At 44.1% G+C, this 24164-nt stretch overlaps 1 protein-coding gene across 1 annotated transcript in view; it reads right to left on the reverse strand.

The window, feature by feature from the left end:
• Nucleotides 1–24164, reverse strand: part of aldh1a3 (aldehyde dehydrogenase 1 family, member A3) — a 109404-nt gene that overhangs the window by 50795 nt on the left and 34445 nt on the right. Inside the window, exon 3 of the mRNA XM_059952465.1 lies at nucleotides 3371–3511. Within this exon, the coding sequence (XP_059808448.1) occupies nucleotides 3371–3511 (141 nt within the window). The remainder of the gene's footprint in view (nucleotides 1–3370; nucleotides 3512–24164) is intronic.

A 24164-nucleotide genomic window follows, 5' to 3' on the forward strand; every position in this document is an offset into this window, starting at 1 on the left:
GCGGAGCACTGCTGGTTCATCCAATTCCTTCTTATCGACTTGCTTAACACTCCTCTCATCCTTGGTTACTCCCTACTCATGACCCTCACTTCACCTGGTCATCCAGTTTCCTGCTGAGGTGGAAATCTACCTGCCCAACCACCTGTCTGCAACTTCAGCTGACTTCACCCTGCAGGTCCGAAGAGACGGAGGAAACTCTCCACCTCATCAATCTCCTGCAGAAAAACCAGGACTTGGCTATTGGCTTCAGTAAATGGAAGCCAGCAACGTGCTGCCTCACTAATCACACGACTGTGAGACCAACCTCTTCCCGGGAACACCCCATCTCAAGATGTGCAGTTCTCCCTCTCCCCTCTTGAGACATCGCTGAAGCTTTACAACACAACTTCGTTCAACCATCCCAATCTTTCAAAAAGATTGTTTGAAACACCTTTTCAAACAAAGATGTGGGTCCTCATCCCTGTACCAACTAATGTTGACTCAATAAATTCACCATGAAGAATTGCTACCTGCTCCCCTTGATGGATAGTGCATTTGAAGCACACTGCAGGACCCAGATCTTCACCAAACTGGATCTAGAGTCCTCCAGATTTTCGCCCTGATCATCTGGGACCACAAGAAGCAGATCCACCAGGTCCTACAGCACAAGCCTACTCCAGCAGACTCACCTGACAACCACATGTACAGGAGACCGTGTGCTCTGAAGCACTCTAGTGGGCCCACTACTCACCCCTCTCTGGCCATCTGGACCCTGGATATTTCTGCAATGCCAGTTCAGGTACCCCAGCATGATCGCAGATGTATGCCAGTTCATCAATGCCTGCCCCTCAATATGCCCAGTCCAATTCTTCCAACCAGTGGCCCTCTGGACTCCTGTGGCCCCTGCTGGTCCCTCAAAGATTGTGGTTCCACATCACCATGGATTTCATCATGGGTTTGTCACATCTGATGAGGCCACAAGGATCAGGACAGTGCTGGATCTGCTCTCCAAGATGGCCCAATTCTTTGGTCTCCCCAGACTTCCATCAGTCGCTGAGATGGTGGACCTGGTTCCACAAGATGTAGTTCACCTCCGGGGCTTCCCCCAGGGCCGTGCATCGGACCAGAGCCCATAATCCAGCTCCCGCTTCTGGCAAGCCTTCTGCCCCCTACTCTGCACCTTAGTGAGTTTGCCCTCCGGCTATCATCCGCTGAATAATGGACAGTCAGAAACAGCCAATCAGCTAGCGGAGAAGTTTCTGCGATGCTTCACCCGCCTTTCACATGGAAGAGCTACCTGCTCTGGGCCAAAAATCCCACCACGCCTCCTCTGCCACGGGTACTGTAAGGGTCACACTTTGAAGTGCTTCGTGGTTACCAACCTCCATTGTTCCCCACAGAAGAGCCAACGCCAGAGGTCCTGTTCATCAGTTTGCCGTTGCTGGAATGCCATCCTACCATCCAACCGTATCTAACGCTGCCTGGCACCCAGTCAGACCACTCCAGCCTGGGGTCAGTGTCCGGCTGTCCACCGAAGACTGGCCTGGCGCACAAACTCCTGCAGGCTCTCGCCTCGGTTCACTGGTCGCATTAAGGTGACCTATTGCATCAATACAGCTCCTGCTGCCATGATCCCTACCGTCCATGTGTCCTGCCTCCAAGCCCACTGTCCGTGGACCACTCAACCCACCTCCGGAAGCAAGGAAGGCGGAATGAGGTCCAGCGTACGTTTCGCCGGTTAATGGGTTCACATAGTTGTGGATGGGGTGTGTGGCACCTGGCCCAGGGGAGAGGCCTTGGCTGCCGTCCACTTCCATCTTGCAGCTATTGCTTATTGAAGGGTTACGCAGGATAAATCTGGGATCTCCCTGGACCATCAAGTGTTGGCCGTAGCAGGGAGAAGTCCTATTATGCTTCCACAGCCAGGCGTCTCCCAGCCTCCACCCAGCTGAAAGGAGTCACTGCTCCTCGTTTCCAAATCATCGCCTGCAGCCCATTTAAACCCTGCTCTCTTCCACAATCCTTGTTCACTCATTCAAACCAGCCAGCCTCAACCAGTTGCTCCTCACCTTCAGTTACCTCGTTGCCTTGTCGTGTTCAGTATCTGCTCTCTCTTGTTTTGTGGCTCCTCATGGCTTGTTATTTTGCAGTTTATTGTTAAAATTATTGCTCACTGCTTAATCATCTCTGCTGCTCTACATGTAGATCAAGCCTGCTCTATATTTTCTGACATCAGATTTGTGTAATTGGATGACTGATGGTCAACTTAGACCAGACAACACAGGAGCAGAATTAGGCCATTCAGCCCATTGAGTCTGCACTGCCATTACATCATAGCTAATATACTATCACTCTAACCCAGGGGTTTCCAACTTAGGGTCCTTGGACCCCTTGCTTAATGGTATTGGTCCATGGCATAAAAAAGTTTGGGAACTCTGCTCTAACCCCAATCACCTGCCCCGTAACCTTTGCCACCCTTACTGATCAACAAGTTTTCAAATCAACAGACACAAAATGCTGGAGGAAGTCAGGAGGCCAGGCAGCATCCATGGAAAAATGTACAGTCAACGTTTCCGGCCGAGACCCTTCAGCAGGACTTTTCCCATGGATGCTGCCTGGCCAGCTGAACTCCTCCAGCATTTTGTGTGTGTTGCTTGGATTTCCAGCATCTGCAGATTATCTCTTGTTCAAGAAATTATCAAGCTCTGTTTTAATATACCCAGTGACTTGACTTCCACAGCCATCTGTGGCAATGAATTCCACATATTCGTGGCCTTCTGGCTAAAGAAATTCTAAAGGGATGTCACTGATGAGCAAAAGCATCTGTTTCTGTGCTGCGTCTCTCTCTCTGATTCCGTATAATGCTGTAAAAACTTGCACCAATTGTCATCTGTCAAATGGAGTAAACCATGCGTTAACTAATAGTCAATCTTACAAGAGTTTTCTTCATTTGAAGAAGAGGTACTTTATTCAACTATAGATAACGGATCCTTAATTTGGTTCTGTTACTTATTTACATGTTCTTTGTTCAGTTCAAATATCGGTAACAGAATTCTTTAAGAAAGCAGAATATCATCAACATACAAAATTACTCTATTAATAATTGCCGGTTGCTATTAGCAATACCCCACTTGTTCTTTATAGTGTATATGATGTAATTCTATAACCACAAAATATTCCATACTTACAATCCCCTGTAACATCCAATAATTAAATTAAATTTACATAAAACTGTATGTTTTGAGAAGATAATTTTAAGATCTATAAATGCAGCATTCAATCAAACTTCACAAAGGACAAAGTGCAAGAGTTGACACCAATACCACGATAGTCTGCTATTCACAATCACATAACAGAGGTGTGCATAGAACTTTATGTTATCGTGTCTTACGGCCAAGATGTGTCGGTCTCGCTCAATAAGGTCAGCCCATTTACATAAGAGTCTTCCCCTGGCCGAAGTGTCCAGGTTTCTCCACGGGGAACCTTGCTGGAACGCTGCTCGTGCCGCCTCCACCGCCTTATCCACGTCAGGCTGTAAACAAAGGGCAGAGTAGATGAAATTACCTTGGCGGTATTAATGCCATTAGGACACGTTGTGGTTGAAATTCACTTTGGTCTGCGGTGAAACACCGCTACAAGTTTGAAAACAACGTGGCACACTGCTTTAAATTAAAATGTCAGACCTGGGAGAAGAAAGCACACAGGGTCTCTACTTCCACGGGGAGTGTGTGGAGATTCGGCATCTAAAACTTTGACAAACCTGTATAGGTGTATAGTGGAGAGTGTATTTACTGGCTGCATCACAGTCTGGTATGGAAACACCAGTGCCCTTGAGTGGAAATTCCAACAAAAAGTAGTGGGTACAGCCCAGTCCGGTTTATTATTGTCCTGTTGCTTTTCTCACTGTGTGTTTCACAGTTTGTGGTCATTTGCACCCTGGTTGTTGTACGTCCTGTCGGGTAGAGTCTTTCACTGATTCCATTGTGTTTCTTGTATTTACTGTGAATGCCCACAAGAAAACAAATCTCGCAGTTATGTATGGTATCATATATGTACTTTGATATTAAATTTACTTTGAACTTCGATTTCTTTAACAAGAGGGCCGTGAATCTGTGGAATTCATTGCCATATATGGCAGTGGGTATCAAGTCATTGGATATACATACTTTAAGTGGCGTTTGAAAGGTATTTATTTAGTAACAGTGTCAAAGGTTACGGGGAGAAGGTGGGATAATGAGGTGAGGGGAAATAAATCAGCCATGATCGAATGGCACAGTAGATTCGATGGGCTGAATGGCCTAATTTTTCCCCATATCTCATGGTCTTATAGTAATTGTTTCATATCTATGGACATACACTGGACGAATTTTCTCAAACTTTGTGTGCTGCTCTATGGATGAAGTATGACAGAATAAAGTTCTACCTTAACATCATCAGGAGAACAATCCCCATTATTGATCTGATACAGGTACCTCTTAGTAAGACAGGCAGCATCATAGAGAGGGACACTGAGTGTCTTGGCAGTTTCATTCCTGTTATTTCCTGCCTCAGTGCAGACATATTTGCAGAACTTTACAATGTAGTTCATTCTGTGTCTGTCTTTTGACATTGCCTCATTGGGCAAGGGTTCAAAGTTCAAAATAAGTTTGATTATCAAAGTACATATTTGTCACCATGTACAACCCTGAGATTAAATTTCTTGTGGGCACACTCAACAAATCTGTAGAATAACAATTATAACAGAATCAATGAACGACCACCAACTAAGGCATTCAACCAGAGTGCGGGAGACAACAAACGGTGCAAATGCAAAAAGGAAAAAACAGTAATATAAATAAATAAGCAATAAATATCAACTACATGAGACAAAGAGCCCTTGAAAGTGTGTCCGTAGGTTGTGGGACAGTTTAGTGATGGGGTGAGTGAGGTTGAAGGGCCTGATGGTTGAGGGGTAATAACTGTCCCTGAACCTGGTGGTGTGGGTCCTAAGGCTCCTGTACTTTCTTCCTGATGGCAGCAGTGAGAAGAGAGCATGTGCTGGATGGCGGGAGTTCTTGATGATGGATGTTGTTAGCTGCGACAGCGTTCCATGTAGACGTGTTCAATGCAGAAGAGGGCTTTACCCGTGAAGGACTGGGCCGTACCCACTGCTTTTTGTGGCTTTTCCATTCAATGGCATTGGTGTTTCCATACCAGGCTGTAATGCACCAGTCAATGTACAGTACTCTCCACCTCACAGTTAGAGAAGTTTGTCAAAGTTTTAGATTAATCTTTTTAGTTGAATCTTCACACACTTCTAAGAAAGTAGAGGTGCTGCTGTGCTTTCTTTGTAATGGCACTTACATGCTGGGCCCAGGACAAATCCTCCGAAATTATAACGCCGAGGAAACTAAAGTTGCTGACTCCCTCCGCCTTTGATCTCCGGATGAGGACTGGCTCATGGACCTCTGGTTTCCTCTTCCTGAAGTCAGTAATCACTGGCATTCAGTGAGAGGTTATTGTTGCGGCTCCACTCGGCCAGATTTTCAATCTCCCTCCTAAATGCTGATTCATTACCACCTTTGAATTGACCAATGACAATGGTATCATCAGCAAATTTAAATGTGGCACTGGGGCTATGCTCCGCACTTCCTGTATCAGGTGCTCCTGGTGCGGCCTCCTCGACATCGGTGAGACTTAATGTAGATCGGGGAGCATTTTGTCGAGCACCTTTCCTCTGTTCACTATAAGCATTATTTCCCAATAGCCAACCATTTAAATTCCAACCCTGATTCCCATTCTGACATGTCAATCCATAGCCTCCTCTACTGCATCAACGAGGCCGCTCTCAGGTTGGAGGAGCAAAACCTGATATTCCATCTGGGTAGCCTCCTACTTGATAATTTGAAGTTCAGTTTCTCTAACACGGTCATTTGAAACCCCTTTATTTTCTCTCTTCTTCCATTTTCCACTCTGGTGCCCCACTTAACTCTCCTCACCTGCACCTCGCCTCCCCTGGTGTCCTTTCTCCTTCCCTTTTTCTCATGGTCCACTCTCCACTTGTACCAGATTTCTTCTTTTTCTGCCCTTTACCTTTTTCACGTACCACCTCCCAGATTTTCACTTCAATCCCCATCCCCACCCACCTTATCCTACTCCTCACCGGGCTTCACCTGTCACCTTCTCGCTTGGGCTCCTTCCCCTCCTCCAACTTCTTGTTCTGGCTTCTTCCCCTTTCCTTTCCAGTCCTGATGAAAGGTCTCGGCCTGTTTATTCCCTTCCTCCGATGCTGCCTGACCTGCTGAATTCCTCCTGCATTTTGTATGTGTTGCTTTGGATTTCCAGCATCTGCACAATCTGTCATGTTTATGAAGTTCCTCCTCACCTTTGCTCTTAAGGAAAGTCCTTCGATTCTGAGGCTGTGCCCTATTGTCATGAATCTCCCACTATCGGAAACATCCTCTACACATCCACTCTATCTTGCAATATTTGGTAGATTTAAATGAGATGATTCTTCTGAACTCCACTCTGGAGTTTAGAAGAATGAGGGGCAGATCTCAGTGGAGGTTAGAAGAACGAGGCTCTAGGCTTGTATTTACTCCAAGTACAAGCTTAGAGCCGTCAAATGTTCCTCGCACATTAACCTCACCGTCGTGCAGTGGCCCGTTGGTAGAGTTGGTGTCTCTCAGTCCAGTAATCCCCCTGCTCCCCCTTCAGAGAAGTTACTTGCCACCGTAAGTTATCACCAGTGTGTGGGGCATAAGGGGATGAATAAAATGGGACTTGGTGTTAAATGACAAGCAGAGATCCAGTTGTATTATTACTGGACTAGTAGTACATCTCACTGATTCCAGGTTCAGAGCAATAGTTAGAGTGGCTTTGTAGCCTAATGGCTACCAACATCACTTTAGATTGCCAGTGATCATTGATTGATTGGGTTATATGGTCTGTTCATTCTCCCCATGTCTGAGTGTCTTTCTTCCGGGTGCTCCAGTTTCCACCCACATTCCAAAGGTATACCGGTTAGGGTAGGTGACCTGTGGGCATGCTAGGTAGATGTCAGAAGCACGATGACATTTGTGGGCAGCCCCACTCCAACACAATCATAATCCTCGGAATGTGTTAGTCATTGGTTCAAAACAATGCATTTCACTGTTTGTGTTGATATTTCAATGTATAAGGTTAATTCTTCACTTGTTTAAAATAATCTTTAACAATGATCTTGTGTCTATCCCAAGATCATTCTGTTAAACCTCCTGTGGGCCCTCTCCAGTTCCAGCATATCCCTTCTTAGATATGGAAGCCAAAACTGCTCACAATACTCCAAACGTAACTTGACTAATGCCATATAAACTGTTACTATTACATCCTTACTTTTATATTCAAATCCTCTCGAAAATGAATGCTAACATTACATTTTCCTTCTTTGCTATCAACTTAACCTGTAAGTTAACCTTTAGGGAATCATGCACTAGGACTCCCAAGTCCCCTTCTGAATTCATTCTCAGTTTAGAAAATACTCTATGCCTTTATTCCTTCTACCAAAGCACAGGACCATATGCTTTATTCTATCTGCCTCTTTTTTGCCCACTCTCTGAATCTGTCGAAATCCTTCTGCAAACTCCCCACTTCTTCAACACTACCTACCTCTCCACTTATCTTTGTATCATCTGCAAAGTTGGCCACAAAGCCACCACTTCAATCATCCCGATCATTAACAAATAATGTGAAAAGTAGTGGACCCAACACTGACCCTTGTGGAGCACCACTAGTCATCGGCAGCCACCATGCTGCTATCTTTCCTGTACTACCATGGGCTTTTATCATGTTTAGCAACATCACATGCAGTGACTCGCCAAAGGCCTCCTGAAAATCCAAGTAAACAACATCCACTGACTCTCCTTTGTCTCTTCTGCCTGTTATTGCTTCAAAGAATTCCAACAGATCTGCCAGGCAAAATTTCTTCTTAAGGGAAGAAACTTGGACCCATGTTAACTTTGACTTGTTTTATTATGTGCCACCAAATACCCTAAAACATAATTTTTAATAAAGGAGCCTAATATCTTACCAACCACTGTGGTCAGGCTAACTGGCAAACATACTGTTTGCCTCCATTCCTTCTTAAAGAGTGGAGGGATATTTGCAATATTCTTGTCCTTAGGAACCATACCCAAATCTGGTGATTCTTGAAAGATTGTTACTAATGCATCTACAATCTTTTCAGCTACATTTTTCAGAACCTTAGGCTGTAGTCCATCTGTTTCAGCTGATGTATCCACCTTCAGGCCTTTCAGCTTTCCAAGCACCTTCTCCTTAGTAATAGCAACTACGTTCACTTCTGCCCTCTGATACTCTCAATTTCTGACATACTGCTGGTGTCTTCCACAATGAAGACTGATATAAAATAATTATTCAGTTCTTCCCCCATTTCCTTGTTCCACAACATTATCGCTCCACCATCATTTTCTAGTGGTCTGATGCCCATTCTCTCCTCTCATTTGCTCTTTATTTATCTGAAAAACATTCGGTTTCCTCTTTGATATTACTTTTTGACGGACAGACATACTTTATTGATCCCAAAGGAAATTGGGTTTCATTATAGCCGCACCAAGAATAGTGAAGAAATATAACAATATAAAACCATAAATAATTAAATAAGTTAATCATGCCAAGTGGAAATAAATCCAGGACCAGCCTATTGGCTCAGGGTGTCTGACACTCCTAGGGAGGAGTTGTAAAGTTTGATGGCCACAGGTAGGAATGACTTCCTATGACGCTCAGTGTTACATCTCGGTGGAATGAGTCTCTGGCTGAATGTACTCCTGTGCCTAACCAGTACATTATGGAGTGGATGGGAGTCATTGTCCAAGATGGCATACAACTTGGACAGCATCCTCTTTTCAGACAGCACCGTCAGAGAGTCCAGTTCCACCCCTACAACATCACTGGCCTTATGAATGAGTTTGTTGATTCTGTTGGTGTCTGCTACCCTCAGCCTGCTGCCCCAGCACACATCAGTAAACATGTTCTACCACAGCCTCGTAGGACATCTTCAGCATCGTCCGGCCGATGTTAAAAGACCTCAGTCTCCTCAGGAAATAGAGACGGCTCTGCCCCTTCTTGTAGACAGCCCCAGTGTTCTTTGACCAGTCCAGTTTACTGTCATTTTGTACCCCAAGGTATTTGTAATCCTCCACCATGTCCACACTGACCTCTTGGATGGAAACAGGGGTCATCAGTGCCTTAGCCCTCTTCAGGTCCACCACCAGTTCCATAGTCTTTTTCACATTAAGCTGCAGATGATTCTGCTCGCACCAAGTGACAAAGTTTCCCACCGTAGCCCTGTACTCAGCCTCATCTTCCTTGCTGATGCATCCAACTATGGCAGAGTCATCAGAAAACTTCTGAAGATGGCAAGATTTTTGTGTTGCTAGCTTACCTTCATATTTCATCTTTTCTGTCTTGTTTTATTTTAAATTGCTGTCTGTTTTTGAAAGCTTCCCAATCCTCTCACTTCCACTAATTTTTGTTTTATTTAGGGATGTGGGAGAAGAAATCCACTGTATGCCTTCTCTTTTGTTTTATGCTGTCTTTAATTTCCCTTATTAGTGATGATTGCCTCATTCTCCCGTTAGAATGCTTCCTCTTCTTTGGGATAAACTGATCCTGTGTCGTCTGAATTACTCAGATTCTCCAGCTCTGCTGCTCTACCATCATCCCTGCTAGCGTCCTCCTGCAGTCAGCGTTGGCCAGCTACTCTCTCGTACCTCCTTAGTTACCTCAACCCAACTGTAATCCCGATGCAATTGAACTTAGGTTTTCTCTATCGAGCTTCGGGGCGAATTCTATCACTTGTTCAGCTTGGCTTCCTTAGGGCTCCCTAATCAAATCTGGTTCATTATACAACACCTAATTCCGATTGCCTTTCTATACTGGGCTCATTCACAAGATGCTCTCAAAGGCCATTTTGTAGGCATTCTACAAATTCCTTCTCTTGGGATCCAGCATCAACCAGATTTTCCAACCTACCTGCATTTTGAAAGCCCCATGACCATTGTAACATTGTCCTTTTTACATAGAAACATAGAAAACCTATACAGCACAGTACAGGTCCTTCGACCCACAAAGCTATGTTGAACATGTACTTACCTGAGAAATTACCTAGGGTTACCCATAGCCCTCTATTTTTCTGAGCTCCATGTACCTGACCAAGAGTCTCTTAAAAGGCCCAATCGTACCCGCCTCCAACACCGTCGCCGGCAGCCCATTCCATGCACTCACCACTCTCTGCGTAAAAAACTTACCCCTGACATCTCCTCTGTAACTACTTCCAAACACGTTAAAACTGTGCCTTCTGATGCTAGTCATTTCAGCACTGGAGAAAAGCCTCTGACTATCCACACGATCAATACTTCTCATCATCTTATACACCTCTATCAGGTCAGCTCTCATCCTCTGTCGCCTCAAGGAGAAAAGGCCGAGTTCACACAACCTATTCTCATAAGGCATGCTCCCCAATCCAGGCAACATCCTTGTAAATCTCCTCTGCACCCTTTCTATGGTTTCCACATTCTTCCTGTAGTGAGGCGACCAGAACTGAGCACAGTACTCCAAGTGGGGTCTGACCAGGGTCCTATATAGCTGCAACATTAACTCTTGACTCATAAATTCAATTCCACGATTGATGAAGGCCAATGCACCATATGTTTTCTTAACCACAGAGTCAACCTACGCAGCAGCTTTGAGTATCCTATGGACTCAGACCCCAAGATCCCTCTGATCCTCCACACTGTCAAGAATCTTACCATTAATACTATATTCTGCCATCATATTTACCTACCAAAATGAACCACCTCACACTTATCTGGGTTGAACTCCATCTGCCACTTCTCAGCCCAGTTTTGCATCCTATCAATGTCCCGCTGTAACCTCTGACAGCCCTCCACACTACCCACAACACCCCCAACCTTTGTGTCATCAGCAAATTTAGTAACCCATCTTTCTACTTCCTCATCCAGGTAATTTATAAAAATCATGAAGAGTAGGTGTCCCAGAACAGATCCCTGAGGCACACCACTGGTCATCGACCTCCATACAGAATATGATCTGTCTACAACCATTCTTTGCCTTCTGTGGGCAAGCCAGTTCCAGTTCTGGATCCACAAAGCAATGCCCCTTGGATCCCATGCCTCCTTACTTTCTCAATAAGCCTTGCATGGGGTATATACCCTACATCTACTGCTCTTCCTTCATCAATGTGTTTAGTCACATCCTCAAAAAATTTAATCAGGCTCGTAAGGCACGACCTGCCTTTGACAAAGCCACACTGACTATTCCTTATCACATTATGCCTCTCCAAATATCCATAAATCCTGCCTCTCAGGATCTTCTCCATCAATTTACCAACCACTGAAGTAAGACTCACCTGCCCATAATTTCCTAGGCTATCTCTACTCCCTCTCGAGTAATAGAACAACATCCACAATCTTCCAATCCTCCGGAACCTCTCCTGTCCCCATTGATGATACAAAAATCATTGTCAGAGGCTCAGCAATCTCCTCCCTTGCCTCCTACAGTAGCCTAGGGTACATCTCATCTGGTCCCGGTGACTTATCCAACTTGATGCTTTCCAAAGGCTCCAGCAAATTCTCTTTCTTAATGTCCATATGCTCAAGTTTTTCAGTCTGCTGCAAGTCATCCCTACAATCGCCAAGATCCTTTTCCGTAGTCAATACCGAAGCAAAGTATTCATTAAGTACCTCTGCTATTTCCTCCAGTTCCATACACACTTTTCCATTGTAACACTTGATTGGTCCTATTCTTTCACGTCTTATCCTCTTGCTCTTCACATACTTGTAGAATGCCTTGGGGTTTTCCTTAGTCCTGTCTGCCAAGGCCTTCTCATGGCCCCTTCTGGCTCTCCTAATTTCATTCTTAAGCTCCTTCCTGCTGGCCTTATAATCTTCTAGATCTCTGTCATTACCTAGTTTTTTGAACCTTTCATAAGCTTTTCTTTTCTTCTTGACTAGATTTACAACAGCCTTTGTACACCACGGACCTTGCACCTGACCATCCTTTCCCTGTCTCATTGGAACGTACCTACGCAGAACCCCACACAAATATCCCCTGAATATTTGACACATTTCTTCCGTACATTTTCCTGAGAACATTTGTTCCAAGTTCTTTCCTGATAGCCTCATAGTTCCCCTTACTCCAATTAAATGTTTCCCTAACTTGTCTTTCCTATCCCTCTCCAATGCTATGATAAAGGAGATAGAATTGTGATCACTATCTCCAAAATGCTCTCCCACTGAGAGATCTGACACCTGACCAGGTTCATTTCCCAATACCAGATCAGGTACAGCCTCTCCTCTTGTAGGTTTATCTACATATTGTGTCAGGAAACCTTCCCGTACACACCTAACAAACTCTAGCCCATCTAAACCCCTTGCTCTAGGGAGATGCCAATCAATATATGGGAAATTGAAATCTCCCACCACAATAACCCTGTTATTATTGCACCTTTCCAGAATCTGTCTCCCTATCTGCTCCTCAATATCCCTGTTAGTATTGGGTGGTCTGTAAAAAACACCCAGTAGAGTTATTGACTCCATCCTGTTCCAAACTTCCACCCACAGAGACTCTGTAGACAGTCCCTCCATGACTTCCTTATTTTCTGCAGCTGTGACACTAACTCTGATCAACAGTGCCACACCTCCACCTCTTTTGCCTCCCTCTCTGTCCTTTCTGAAACATCTAAAGCCTGGCACTCTAAGTAGCCATTCCTGTCCCTGAGCCATCCAAGTCTCTGTAATGGCCACAACATCATATCTCCAAGTACTGATCCATGCTCTAAGCTCATCCGCTTTGTTCATGGTACTCCTTGCGTTAAAATAGACACATCTCAAACCATCAGTTTGAGTGCGTCCCTTCTCTATCACCAGCCTTTCCTCCCTCACACACTGTCTCCAAGCTTTCTCGATTTGTGAGCCAACTGCCTCTTCCTCAGTCTCTTCAGTTTGGTTCCCACCCCCGAGCAATTCTAGTGTAAACTCTCCCCAATAGCCTCAGCAAACCTTCCTGCCTGGATATTTGTCCCCCTGGGATTCAAGTGCAACCCATACAGGTCACTCCTGCCCCAAAAGAGGGCCCAATGATCCAGAAATCCGAATCCCTTCCCCCGCTCCAATCTCTCAGCCACGCATTTATCCTCCACCTCATTCTATTCCTATACTCACTGTCGCGTGGCACAGGCAGTAATCCCGAGATTACTATCTTTGAGGTCCTGCTTCTCAACTTCTTTCCTAACTCCCTGTATTCTGTTTTCAGGACCTCCTCCCTTTTCCTAGTGATGTCATTGGTACCAATACATACCACGGCCTCTGGCAGTTCTCTTTCCCACTTCAGGATATCATGGACATGATCTGAAACATCCTGGACCCTGGCACCTGGGAGGCAAACTACCATCTGTGTTTCTTTCCTGCATCCACAGAATCGCCTGTCTGATCCCCTAGAGTCCCCTATCACTGCTGCCATCCTCTTCCTTTCCCTACCCTTCTGAGCCACAGGGCCAGACTCTGTGCCAGAGGCCACTGTTGCTTCCCCCAGGTAGGCCACAACCCACAACAGTACTCAAACAGAAGTACTTACTGTCAAGGAGTAGAGCCACAGGGGTACCCTCTAGCCTCTGACTTCTGCCCTTCCCTCTCTTGACTTCCTTTTCTATATCCCCTGGTCATTTTAACCGATACCTTGACTACTGTTTGAAGGCCTGAATATAACTCCAATCAAAGTCTTTGTTTATATTGGAATGTGGAAAGTACAGCATGCTACCGCTTCTTGAAGATATCTTTGATAATATGGAGACTAGTATCCAAGATGGAGCTGACTAATTTTACAACTTTCTGCAGTTTCATTTGGTCCTGTACTGTAGTTTCCACCTTCCCCCCACCCCCCACCCCATACCAGACAGTGATGCAGCCTGGCAGAATGCTCTCCATGGCACACCTATAGAAGTTTTCAAGTGTTTTAGTTGACAAACCAAATCTCTTCAAACTCCTTATGAAATATAGCTGCTGTCTTGCCTTCTTTATAGCTGCATTGAGATGTGGCACCAGGTTAGATCCTCTGTGATCTTGACATCCAGTGAGCAACTTGAAATTGCTCACTCTCTCCACTTCTGATCCCTCAATGACGATTGGTTCTTGTTTCCTTGTCTTACCCTTCCTTAAGTCCACAGTCAGCTCTTTTGTCTTACTGACGTTGAGTGCCAGGTTGTTGATGCGACACCACTCCACCAGTTGGCATATCTCACTCCTGTATGTCCTCTCATCTCCATCTGAGATTCTACCAACAATGGCTGTATCATCAGCAAATTTATAGATGGTATTTGAGCTATGCCCAGTCACACAGTCATGGGTATAGAGAGAGTAGAGCAGTGGGCTAAGCACACACCCCTGAGGTGTGCAGTGTTGATCATCAGCAAGAAGGAGATATTATCATCAGTCTGCATAGACTCTGGTCTTCTGGTTAGGAAGTTAAGGATCCAATTGCAGAGGGAGGTACAGAGGCCCAGATTCTGAAGCTTACTGATCAGGATTGTGGGAATGATGATGTTAAATACTGAGCTATAGTCAACAAACAACATCCTGACATAGGTGTTTGCATTATCCGGGTGATCTAAGGCCCTGTGAAGAGTCATTGAGATTGCATCTGCCATTGACCTATAGTGGCGACCGGCAAATTGCAGTGGGTCCAGGTCCTTGCTGAGGTAGGAGTCCATTCTAGCCATGACCAACCTCTCAAAGCATTACATCACCATGGATGTGAGTGCTACTGGGTGATAGTCACTAAGGCAGCTCACACTACTCTTCTTAGGCACTGGTATAATTGTTGCCTTTTTGAAACAGGTGGGAATTTGTGACCGTAGCACTGAGAGGTTGAAAATGTCCTTGAATACAGTTGGTTGGCACAAATTTTCAGAGCCTTACCAGGCTCTCCATCTGGGTATGACACATGGTAGTGTAGGCCAGTGATTACAAAAGTGATAAGCAAGGAGAACTTTGGTACAAGTTGACCTATGGACAACAGGAATTGGTTTAGAGCAACCTTACAGAAATATTATATTTTATACTATATTTAATGATGTAAAATGACACTGGGGTGTATATGGCTACTGACAACCTCTACTTTAATGCATTAAAAAAAGAACTTGTTGATGATTTCTACAAGCCAACCCAATGGTTCAATCAGAAAACCAAGACTTTATGAGAATCAAATTAAATAGGACTGGGGACTAGAAATTATAATCAGAATGAAATTGCTCCATATTGTTGAATAGTATCCATTCATCTGAATATATTGCTATCCATATCATATTGTTCTGCATACATATCAAATAATTCTTTCATTTCATCAAATATATTTCATGTTCACGCCCGTGCTACCCACGATTCAACTGCAACATACATATACTGTTTCCAGTTGTTAATGAATATTAGTTTGCATTTCTGTAATTAACTGTTGCTGTTTTGAAAAATTCTTTAAATATTTATGGTCAGGTTGGATTTCTGTAAGTCAGGTCTACTGCCACCCAGTGAGCCCTATACCGTAAAAAATAGGAAGTGTTGCTGTCCAATCTACCCCAACTGCAATAGTAACCCCATTGGTAGGTTTTGGAAGGAAATTTGCCCTAGTTATGTTTTGACATAAAACTAGCAGAAATTGGTTTTGATCCAAATTTCTCATAAAGTACCCACTATTGAGTCTACAAGACTCTGGGGATGTCCGTCCCAGTGGCCAGCCTGTACCAGAAGCTATTTATAAATAGGATCTATGTCTCACCATTTAATTACACAAATCATAAGTCACTCTATATTTTGAGAATCACAAAAAAATGAATGGAATTCTGGTTTGTATTCTACAGAAGAGCGTGAGTTGTCACTGAGTTAGTGTCAGCAGTACATAAATCCATCAGACAAATAGAATACTGTATTGAAGCTCCAGACATACCTGCTCAGTCTCGTGGAAAACATGTTTCACAAATGCAACCTGGAATTTATAATTTGTGAACATCACAGCTATTGTATTATCTGTTACGTCCAAAATATCTCCTTTCAGAAAATATAGGCTTTGTCTCTTCATAAATATGATGACTAACTAAAATAAAATAGCTGTCTGTGGTAGGTAAAGAGATTGAGTTTTATTGGTGTTTACTTTGGTTCCGTGCCAGACCAAAATCACAGGTGTGGGCACGATAGCTTTCAGTAACTGTGCTCTACTTAACTTGCTCTTTAAGATCACTACACATTGTAATGCACATAACAAGGTGTTGCTTCACCGTAATTGCGTCAACTTATAAGGGCAAGCACGTGGAAGCGGAAGGTGGTGTTCCTACTGGATGGCTTGACATCCCAGGAATGGAAATACATCAGAGTGAAATGTCAGGACAATTTTTAGCGATGAGGTTGTAGTTCTTGTAGTTATGATTAATTTTGTACTTAAACTAGGCTTGAATTATTTATGGGCGGTGCATGATGCTATGGCTACTCATCTAACTGCCCAAGTTTTGAAGCATACTTCCATGTGAAGCCACAATTTGGTGGTATTCCTTTCATTTAGTGTAGACAAAATGCTAATCACAATGTAGGTTTATCTGGGTAGGAGAGACTGCCGATTCAGTGAAAGCTCGATAGAACACCCTCCACCCCCAGAACCTCTGTTACTCTCGGTGACCTTCATTTTAATTCTCCAGCCCACTCCCACTGTGATCCTTGTACCGATCATTGTAAGAACAGAAATTCATTCTTCAGTTCAGCACCTTGCCGTGTTTCAGCCTCACTATTCAGCTCAATGGTTTCAAAAACGATTCTGCTACATCTCTGCAGTCTGGTCTTTTGCCTCTTTCCCGGTTTCATTGCACCCCATTTTACTTTACTCTCCTTTCTCTTCCCTCTCTCTGCAGCTGCCTAAAGCTTGTTACATTCCCAACTTCTGCTGAGAGGAAATGTCAGCTGAAACATTGTCACTGTTCCTCTTTCCATGGATACTGAGGCTAATCCGACATTTTCTGCTTTCACCTCCAAAATTTCTGGTGGGTGTTTCCTCCCCACAAGAACCATTTGTAATCCTGGTTTTATCTCAGAGGCTTCCAATCACCTTTATTCAGTACAACAGCCCAATAATAATTTCGCACATGCGGTGCACAGTGTATAAATATCAGTTAAATAATGAAGACAGGCTATGAAAAGATGCATGGGAAATCTGAACCAACCAGAGACAGTAGACAAAGGGGGCTTCTAGATACTTGGCATTGTCTACTCTGGTCCGATGTTCACTTATATTTAATGGGAAGTAAAACCCAGAATAGATTTTATCACTAATGGGTTACTAGGTGAATATTCTCAAAGATTCCTTAACATGGAACTATCAGGACTCTAATGTTAGTTCACTGGTAATCTAAAGAAGGATCATTTCAAATCTTTCTCTACCTATTTGATGATATGAATTCAACCATGCACAGTGTGTATGGCTATTTATTAAAAAATAGGGGAGTAAATTTTATCTTCATCAAACTGACCACATCATTAACAGCTGAAAAGCTGAGTACTTCACCAAGTTCTTTTCAGGAAGAAAATATGGCTTCCCTTTCATTGTCTGTTGAGTTCAACCTCACACTGATGTGATATACATTTAACTGTCCTGTAGAATGTATCCCCTCAGGAGGACACTACAAAGGACCTGCCTTTTCAGTTTCCAAGTGTCCCAAGAAATGAAATGGGAACTCAGAGCAAAGTTAAGAAAAACATCATAAATTTGCTACTGATTTTCCTTTTTTCAGTGGATTAGTAGCAAAGTTATAAAGACCATTAAACAGTCCCAAATGATCCGTCCAGGTGAGGCAACACTTCACCTGTGAATCTGCTGGGTTATCTATTGAGTCCAGTGCTCCTCTACATTGGTCAGGCCCATTGTAATTTGGGGGACTGCTTCATTGAGCACTTCTGCTCCATCCACCAAAAGCAGAACTTCCAGGTTGCCAAACATTTTAATTCCAATTCCCACTGACCTGTCCATGGCCTCCTCTTTTGCCAAGATGAGGTCACTCTCAGGGTGAAGGAGCAACAACTTACATTCCATCCAGGCAGAATCCAACCTGGCAGCAGTAAAAAATTTCTCCTCCTCCCCTTTTCTTCTATTCCCCACGCTGGCCTCTTACCTCTTTGCATCTGCCTGTTATTTCCCACTGGATCCCATCCTCCTTCCCTTTCTCCTATGGTCCACTCTCCTGTCCTATCAGATTCCTTCTCCAGCCCTAGACATTTACCACCCACCTGGCTTCACCTTCCCCTCTTCCCACTTTTTTTATTCTGGCATCTTCCCCATTCCGTTTCAGTCCTGAAGAAGGGTCTTGGCCTGAAACATTGACTATTTATTCATTTCCATAGGTGCTGAGTTGCTCCAGCACTTTGTGTGCGTTGCTTTGGATTTCCAGTATCTGCAAACTTCCTCTTGTTTATAAATGATATTATACTGTACTATAGTCTTCCATCAACTGAAAATACTTTACCAATAAGTGAAAAGCAATATGCAAACCACTAGGAAGGTCAAGAACAGTGTCAACAGTGACAAGGTTTAGTTAGTAATGGATAAAAATTACATTATTTGTTGGACGATTTATCAGAGATAACTAAGTCGGAGAATATAAACAAATATTACAGTAGGCATATGCAATCGGCATATTACAGGGGTAAATGTTACAGAAACAAGCTTCAAAACCACGACTCCATTGTGAAATTAAATGACTGCCTGAAATTGACTGCAATTTTTGTGAATATTCTGTCTGCAAAGGAACATCACTGGAGAAACAGAATGGCCTTCATTCCTAAGACTCTGAGCATTTCTGTCTTACTTACATGAGCAACATTCCTTATCAGTTTCATGTAAGTAACACAAGGAGTGGAGAAAGAATTGGCACGAGTCCAAACCTGCTCAGATGAAAGTCCACAAATTCTGGTTGTCACAAAAAACCTGGACGAGCAGCTTGGTGCTGTTAGTCTCACAGAAACACAAAGTATTTACATGCCAAGCGATCAGGCAATTTCAAATTTCTGATCCTCTGCAACGTTTGCTCTGCTCTCCACAGCCCTGCGGCTGAGGTTGCGTCCTGCTCCAGCTGCTCTGGCCTTTGTGTCTGCGAGCTTTGCGATGATTTGTCCCATTGTGTGGTAAACTGAGGCTGAGGCTGTGGGCCTAGTCTAGCTGCTCCAGTTCCAAGGTCTATGGACTCACTATCATTCTGAATGCTGTTGCTTACTTTTATTATTTGCACAATTTGTGTTTTTTTTCCTCTTTCTGCGCATTGGGTGTTGGTCTTTTTTTTAAATCGGGTTCTTTTTGGTTTCTTGTTTTGTGGCTGTCTGTAAGCAGACAAATCTCAAGGTTGTATAATTTATACATACTTTGATAATAAATGTACTTTGAACTTTGAACCCCAATTTGGAATAAAAACCTCAAATGTATGACCACCTTAGACAGTAGGCTGTCATCTAGACTACTGGATTCTCAGGCACCGACTACTGATCATCTATGGACACTGGATAGGTCTCACATTAGAAATCTACAGCACATTACAGGCCCTTCGGCCCACAATGTTGTACTGACCATGTAACCGACTGTAGAAACTGCCTAGAATTACCCTACTGCATAGCCTTCTGTTTTGCTAAGCTCCAATAATCTGAGTCTCTTAGAAGACCCTATTGTATCTGCCTCCCTCCAGCACCGTTGCTCTGTGCATTTCACAGCTTATCTGGGTGTGGGTGATGGATAGATGGTGGGAGAGAGAAATAAGCTGAGGTAATGGGGGGCAGGGCGGTGAGAGAGAGGGAAAAGCTGAACAAAGTGAGAGAGATCCAGGTGGAAGTGGGAAAGAAACCCTGGGAAATCAGGTGACCTGAAACTGGACCATTCATTCTTCATGCCAATGGGTTGCAGACTAGCAAAAGGGAATACATGGTGATGTTCATCGTGGCAGTGGAGAAGGCCAAGGACACACAGATCAATGTGGGAATGGGAATGGGAAGAGGACTTGAACTGGCATCCAGTGGGAAGATCCAGTGGGCTGCTGCGGGCATCGGATCCATCTACGTTTGCTCTCACCACAGGAGTAGACCACAGCCTGAGAATTGAATGTAACAGACCAGGGTGCAGGAGGTGCAGGGGAACCTCTGCCTCATTCCTAGGCTGTTTCGGTCCCTGAGGGAGGAGGTACCTCTGGTAGAGAGAAAAGTACCACAGGCCAAGGAAGTTTGGGTGAGAAAGGATGAGTGGACTAGGGAGTCATGGAGAAAGTGCTCCCTACAGAAACAAGAAATATGGGGTAATGGGAGGATGTGGAATTCTGTAGGAGCCAGTGGAATTGGCCAAACGATGCTGAGGTTATTGAGGTGACAGGTAAAGTCCAAAGGACAGAATCATGTGTAACTCCATCACTCTGGAATGCCTGGGTGCTATTACTAACTTCATTCAGGATGATGGACAGAAGCTGATTGATTAACACACACAAAACGCTGGAGGAGCTCCATAGGCCAGGCAGCATCTAGGAAAAGTGTACAGTCAACATTTCGGCCCCGAACGTCAACTGTACTCTTTTCCTAGATGCTGCCTGGGAACACTGTGATCCCTGCTGCCCTCCGACTCTTCGACCATGTGCTTACCCAGGCCCACTACTACAGCTATGTGTCCTTTCTGGGAACGTGTCTTCACCGCCAGATTGTACCACAGGGTTTCCAGATTTGTTTTCAAGCTTCTTGACTTGGACCCTCTGAAAACCTCAGGTATTCACTATCAATTTCTCCCACCACGTTTGACGCGCCAAGCTTTTCTTCTCTTCTCCCCCCCCCACCTTTTAAATCTACTCCTCAGTTTTTTTCTCTCCAGTCCTGCTGAAGGGTTTGGGCCCGAAATGTCAACTGTACTCTTTTCTTAGGTGCTGCCTGGCCTGCTGAGTTCCTCCAACATTTTGTGTGTGTTGCTCGGATTTCCAGCGTCTGCAGACCTTCTCTTGTTTGCGTTTAGCAGCTGATTAATTCTGTCTCTCACAGCATAAATAAAGTGAGTAGAAAGATACATTGATAGAACAGGAAACACTTTTTATTCACTAAGTTTTTTCACCTTTGTGTGGGATCTCAAACGCTTGAGATCCCACAAACTGATGATACCAAACATGAAAATATCTAGCAAGTAGAGATGGGCAAAGCTTTTATCCCAGAGTGGTTACAGCAGCAAGACTCTGTCTCCGAAACAAAACTCAATTGCTGTTTCCTTATCCAGCTTATATGTAGCTTCTGATGTCAGATGGTCTTTACCTTAATACAAGTTGATAAGAACTTTCCAGTCACCATCCCAAAAATCATCAAAACGCTGAAAAATGCCTTCTGATATCTGAATCTCTGAGCCAATTCAGACAAAAATCTATTTATAGATTTAACAGCCAGTGAAACAACTTGATTGGTCGAAGATGCCTGGAGTGACGTGATCGGACAGCCATCACCAACGTACTGAGTGGGCAAATCTTACTTGCACACATAATAAACTAACATGGTGGAAATTGTAGTGGCTTTTTGTCTGGTAATCAGGTATGAAGAATTATCAGGGAAATTTACAGTCATCCAGTGCAGGGCAAAGTGATCGAATTCATAATGACTTAACAATTTCTGTGAGAACTGTATCAAAACATTTTGAAGCATGTGACTGGCAAATTAATACCGGGTGGGTTTAGTACAGGTATAGGTCTTGCCTACAGTCCCAATTTTTGTGCTCTAGAAATCACGCCACAGCTCTAATGACTTCATACACTAGCAATTGTGGGTGGGGTGATGTTAACCAAAACATTATCAATGCCTCGGTAATATTCAATTACAACATTGTTGAGGTTGCATAGGTAGGTCATGCATTGCAGTTCACATGGGTAGGGAGCATTGGGTGGTATTACTCGTAGGAGGGGCCAAGCCCCAAATTCATGTTCTTTAAGTCAAGCCAAAGCAGTCTCCACCTCTCACTGTTTGTGGGACACATATGATGTCAAAAGACGTGTTGCACAATGTTTAATGTCACTCTGGACTTCTGGGCATCTCCCTAAGACTATGTGTACAGTGTGAAATACTGGTCTCCTTAGTAAAGAATAAATTAAGATGCTTTGCAAACATTATCATTCAGACAAGGTTTCCTGGATGAACGCCAGGAATAGAGCAAAACATTCACTGTTTCTCTTCCATAGATGCTGTCTGAACTGCCGAGCCATTATCTCCTTCATGACATTAGTTTTCTCAGCGAATGCACCTTTTTCCTGAATGTTTTTGAGACTCTAACATTGCAAAACCTGCTGAAACTCATCCTCACAAATCTACCTGTGGTGGGTGCACTTGTCCGCGATAACATTAGCATTGGTGAAAGTGGGCACTGCACAGGCCTTGAGGAGACAGAAATCACAACTTCACAGTGGGGATGCCCTCTGCCATGTGTGTGGCTCTGCAATCGGGTTAAATGGGATAGACCCGCCCGCTCAAAACCGAATATGCGTAAGGTGAGGTGGACCATCAGAAACAGCAGTGATGTTCACCACCACCATCTATAACCTCGGTGCCCTGGCATATCCCTCACTCTACCATTCTCATCAAGTCCAAGGATCAAACCCTGACTGAGCATGCAGAGGTTGGGAGTAGTGTCAGGCATCCCAAAGAAGATGAGAAATAAAACAGAGTAAAAATGATAAATAAATAAGTAATAAGGAATAGAGTCCTTGAAAGCAAGCATAGGTTGTGGAGTCAGTTCGTTGTTGGGAAGAGTGAAGCTATCCCGTCTGGTTCAAGAGCTGGATGGTTGAGGGTTAATAATTGTTCCTGAACCTGGTGGTGTGGGACCTGAGGCTCCTGGACCTCCTTGATGTTGGCAGTGAGGAGACAGCATGGTCTGGATTGTGGGGGTCCTTGATGACAGATGTTGCTTTCTTGTGACAGTGCTCCTTGTAGATGTTCTCCATGGTGGGGAGGGCTTTATCCGTGATAGAGTGGGCTGTATCCACTACTTTTTGTAGGATTTTCTTTTCAAGGGAATTGGTGTTTCCATAGCAGACTGGGGCAGCCAGTCAATATACCCTCCACAATGCAGCAACAGAAGTTCATTAAAGTTTTAGATGACATGTGAAATCTTCTAAAAAAGTAGAGGTGCTGTCATACCTTCTTTGTAATGGCACTTACCAGGACAGATCCTCTGAAATGATAACAGTGAGGAATTTAAAGTTGTTGATCCTCTCCACCTCTGATCTCCTATGGGCACTAGCTCCTAGACCTCCAGTTTCCTCCCTCTGGAGTCAGGTTTTACTGGTGCTGAGTGAGAGGTTACTGTTGTGGGGCCATTCAGCCAGATTTTCAAGCTCCGTCCTATAAATTGTCTGCAAAAGCGCCATCAGGTGGCATTTTCTCAGTAAAGAGCTGATCACTGGAACCAGTTAGTTCCCAAACCCATCACAGCTCGCGTCCAACAGGGAACAGAGACCCAGATTCCAGGGGTTAGGTGCCAGCATTTGACTGACTGTCACATTAAAGGGCCCTGGTAAAAACTGAAGTCAGCCAACATTAAAGGGAAAACACTCTAGTAGTTGGAGTCACCATTTCTACACAGAAAGAAAGGAGGCTGCGGATGTCAAAACCAAACAGGTATCATAGCAGGAGTTCCTCGGGGCAGTGTTCTTCCTTCCATTACCAGGTCAAATTGGGGGGTGTTCAATTCCATTCGCAACTTAATGTGCAAGATGTAGACCCTGTTCAGACATGGGCTGATAAGTGGCAAGTTACATTTATACTTGAGGAAGTCTTAGCATTGACTAGTCTAGGAATCAGCTAAACCAGTCACATCAATGCAGTAGCGAGTCTGTGAGCTCTGCTTCTTTTTTTTCCACGCAGGGGGTGGTCTTTCTGTATTTCATGGCAATCTGGAGAAGACAAGTACTGTATCAGAGTTGTACATGCATTCAGTGTCAAAACCTTTGAAGAAGAACAAGACAGAACTTTTGAAACCTGAGATGAGTGACTCACCTCCTGATGTCCTTTCTGGTGTTTACAAGCTACAAATCAGGAACAGGATGGAATATAGGGAATACTGTACACGTGCTTGTAAGTGTGTTTAGTCAAGAACACTCAAAAATTACT

Source organism: Hypanus sabinus, chromosome 28 (genome assembly GCF_030144855.1).
Source record: "Hypanus sabinus isolate sHypSab1 chromosome 28, sHypSab1.hap1, whole genome shotgun sequence".
NCBI lineage: Eukaryota > Metazoa > Chordata > Chondrichthyes > Myliobatiformes > Dasyatidae > Hypanus > Hypanus sabinus.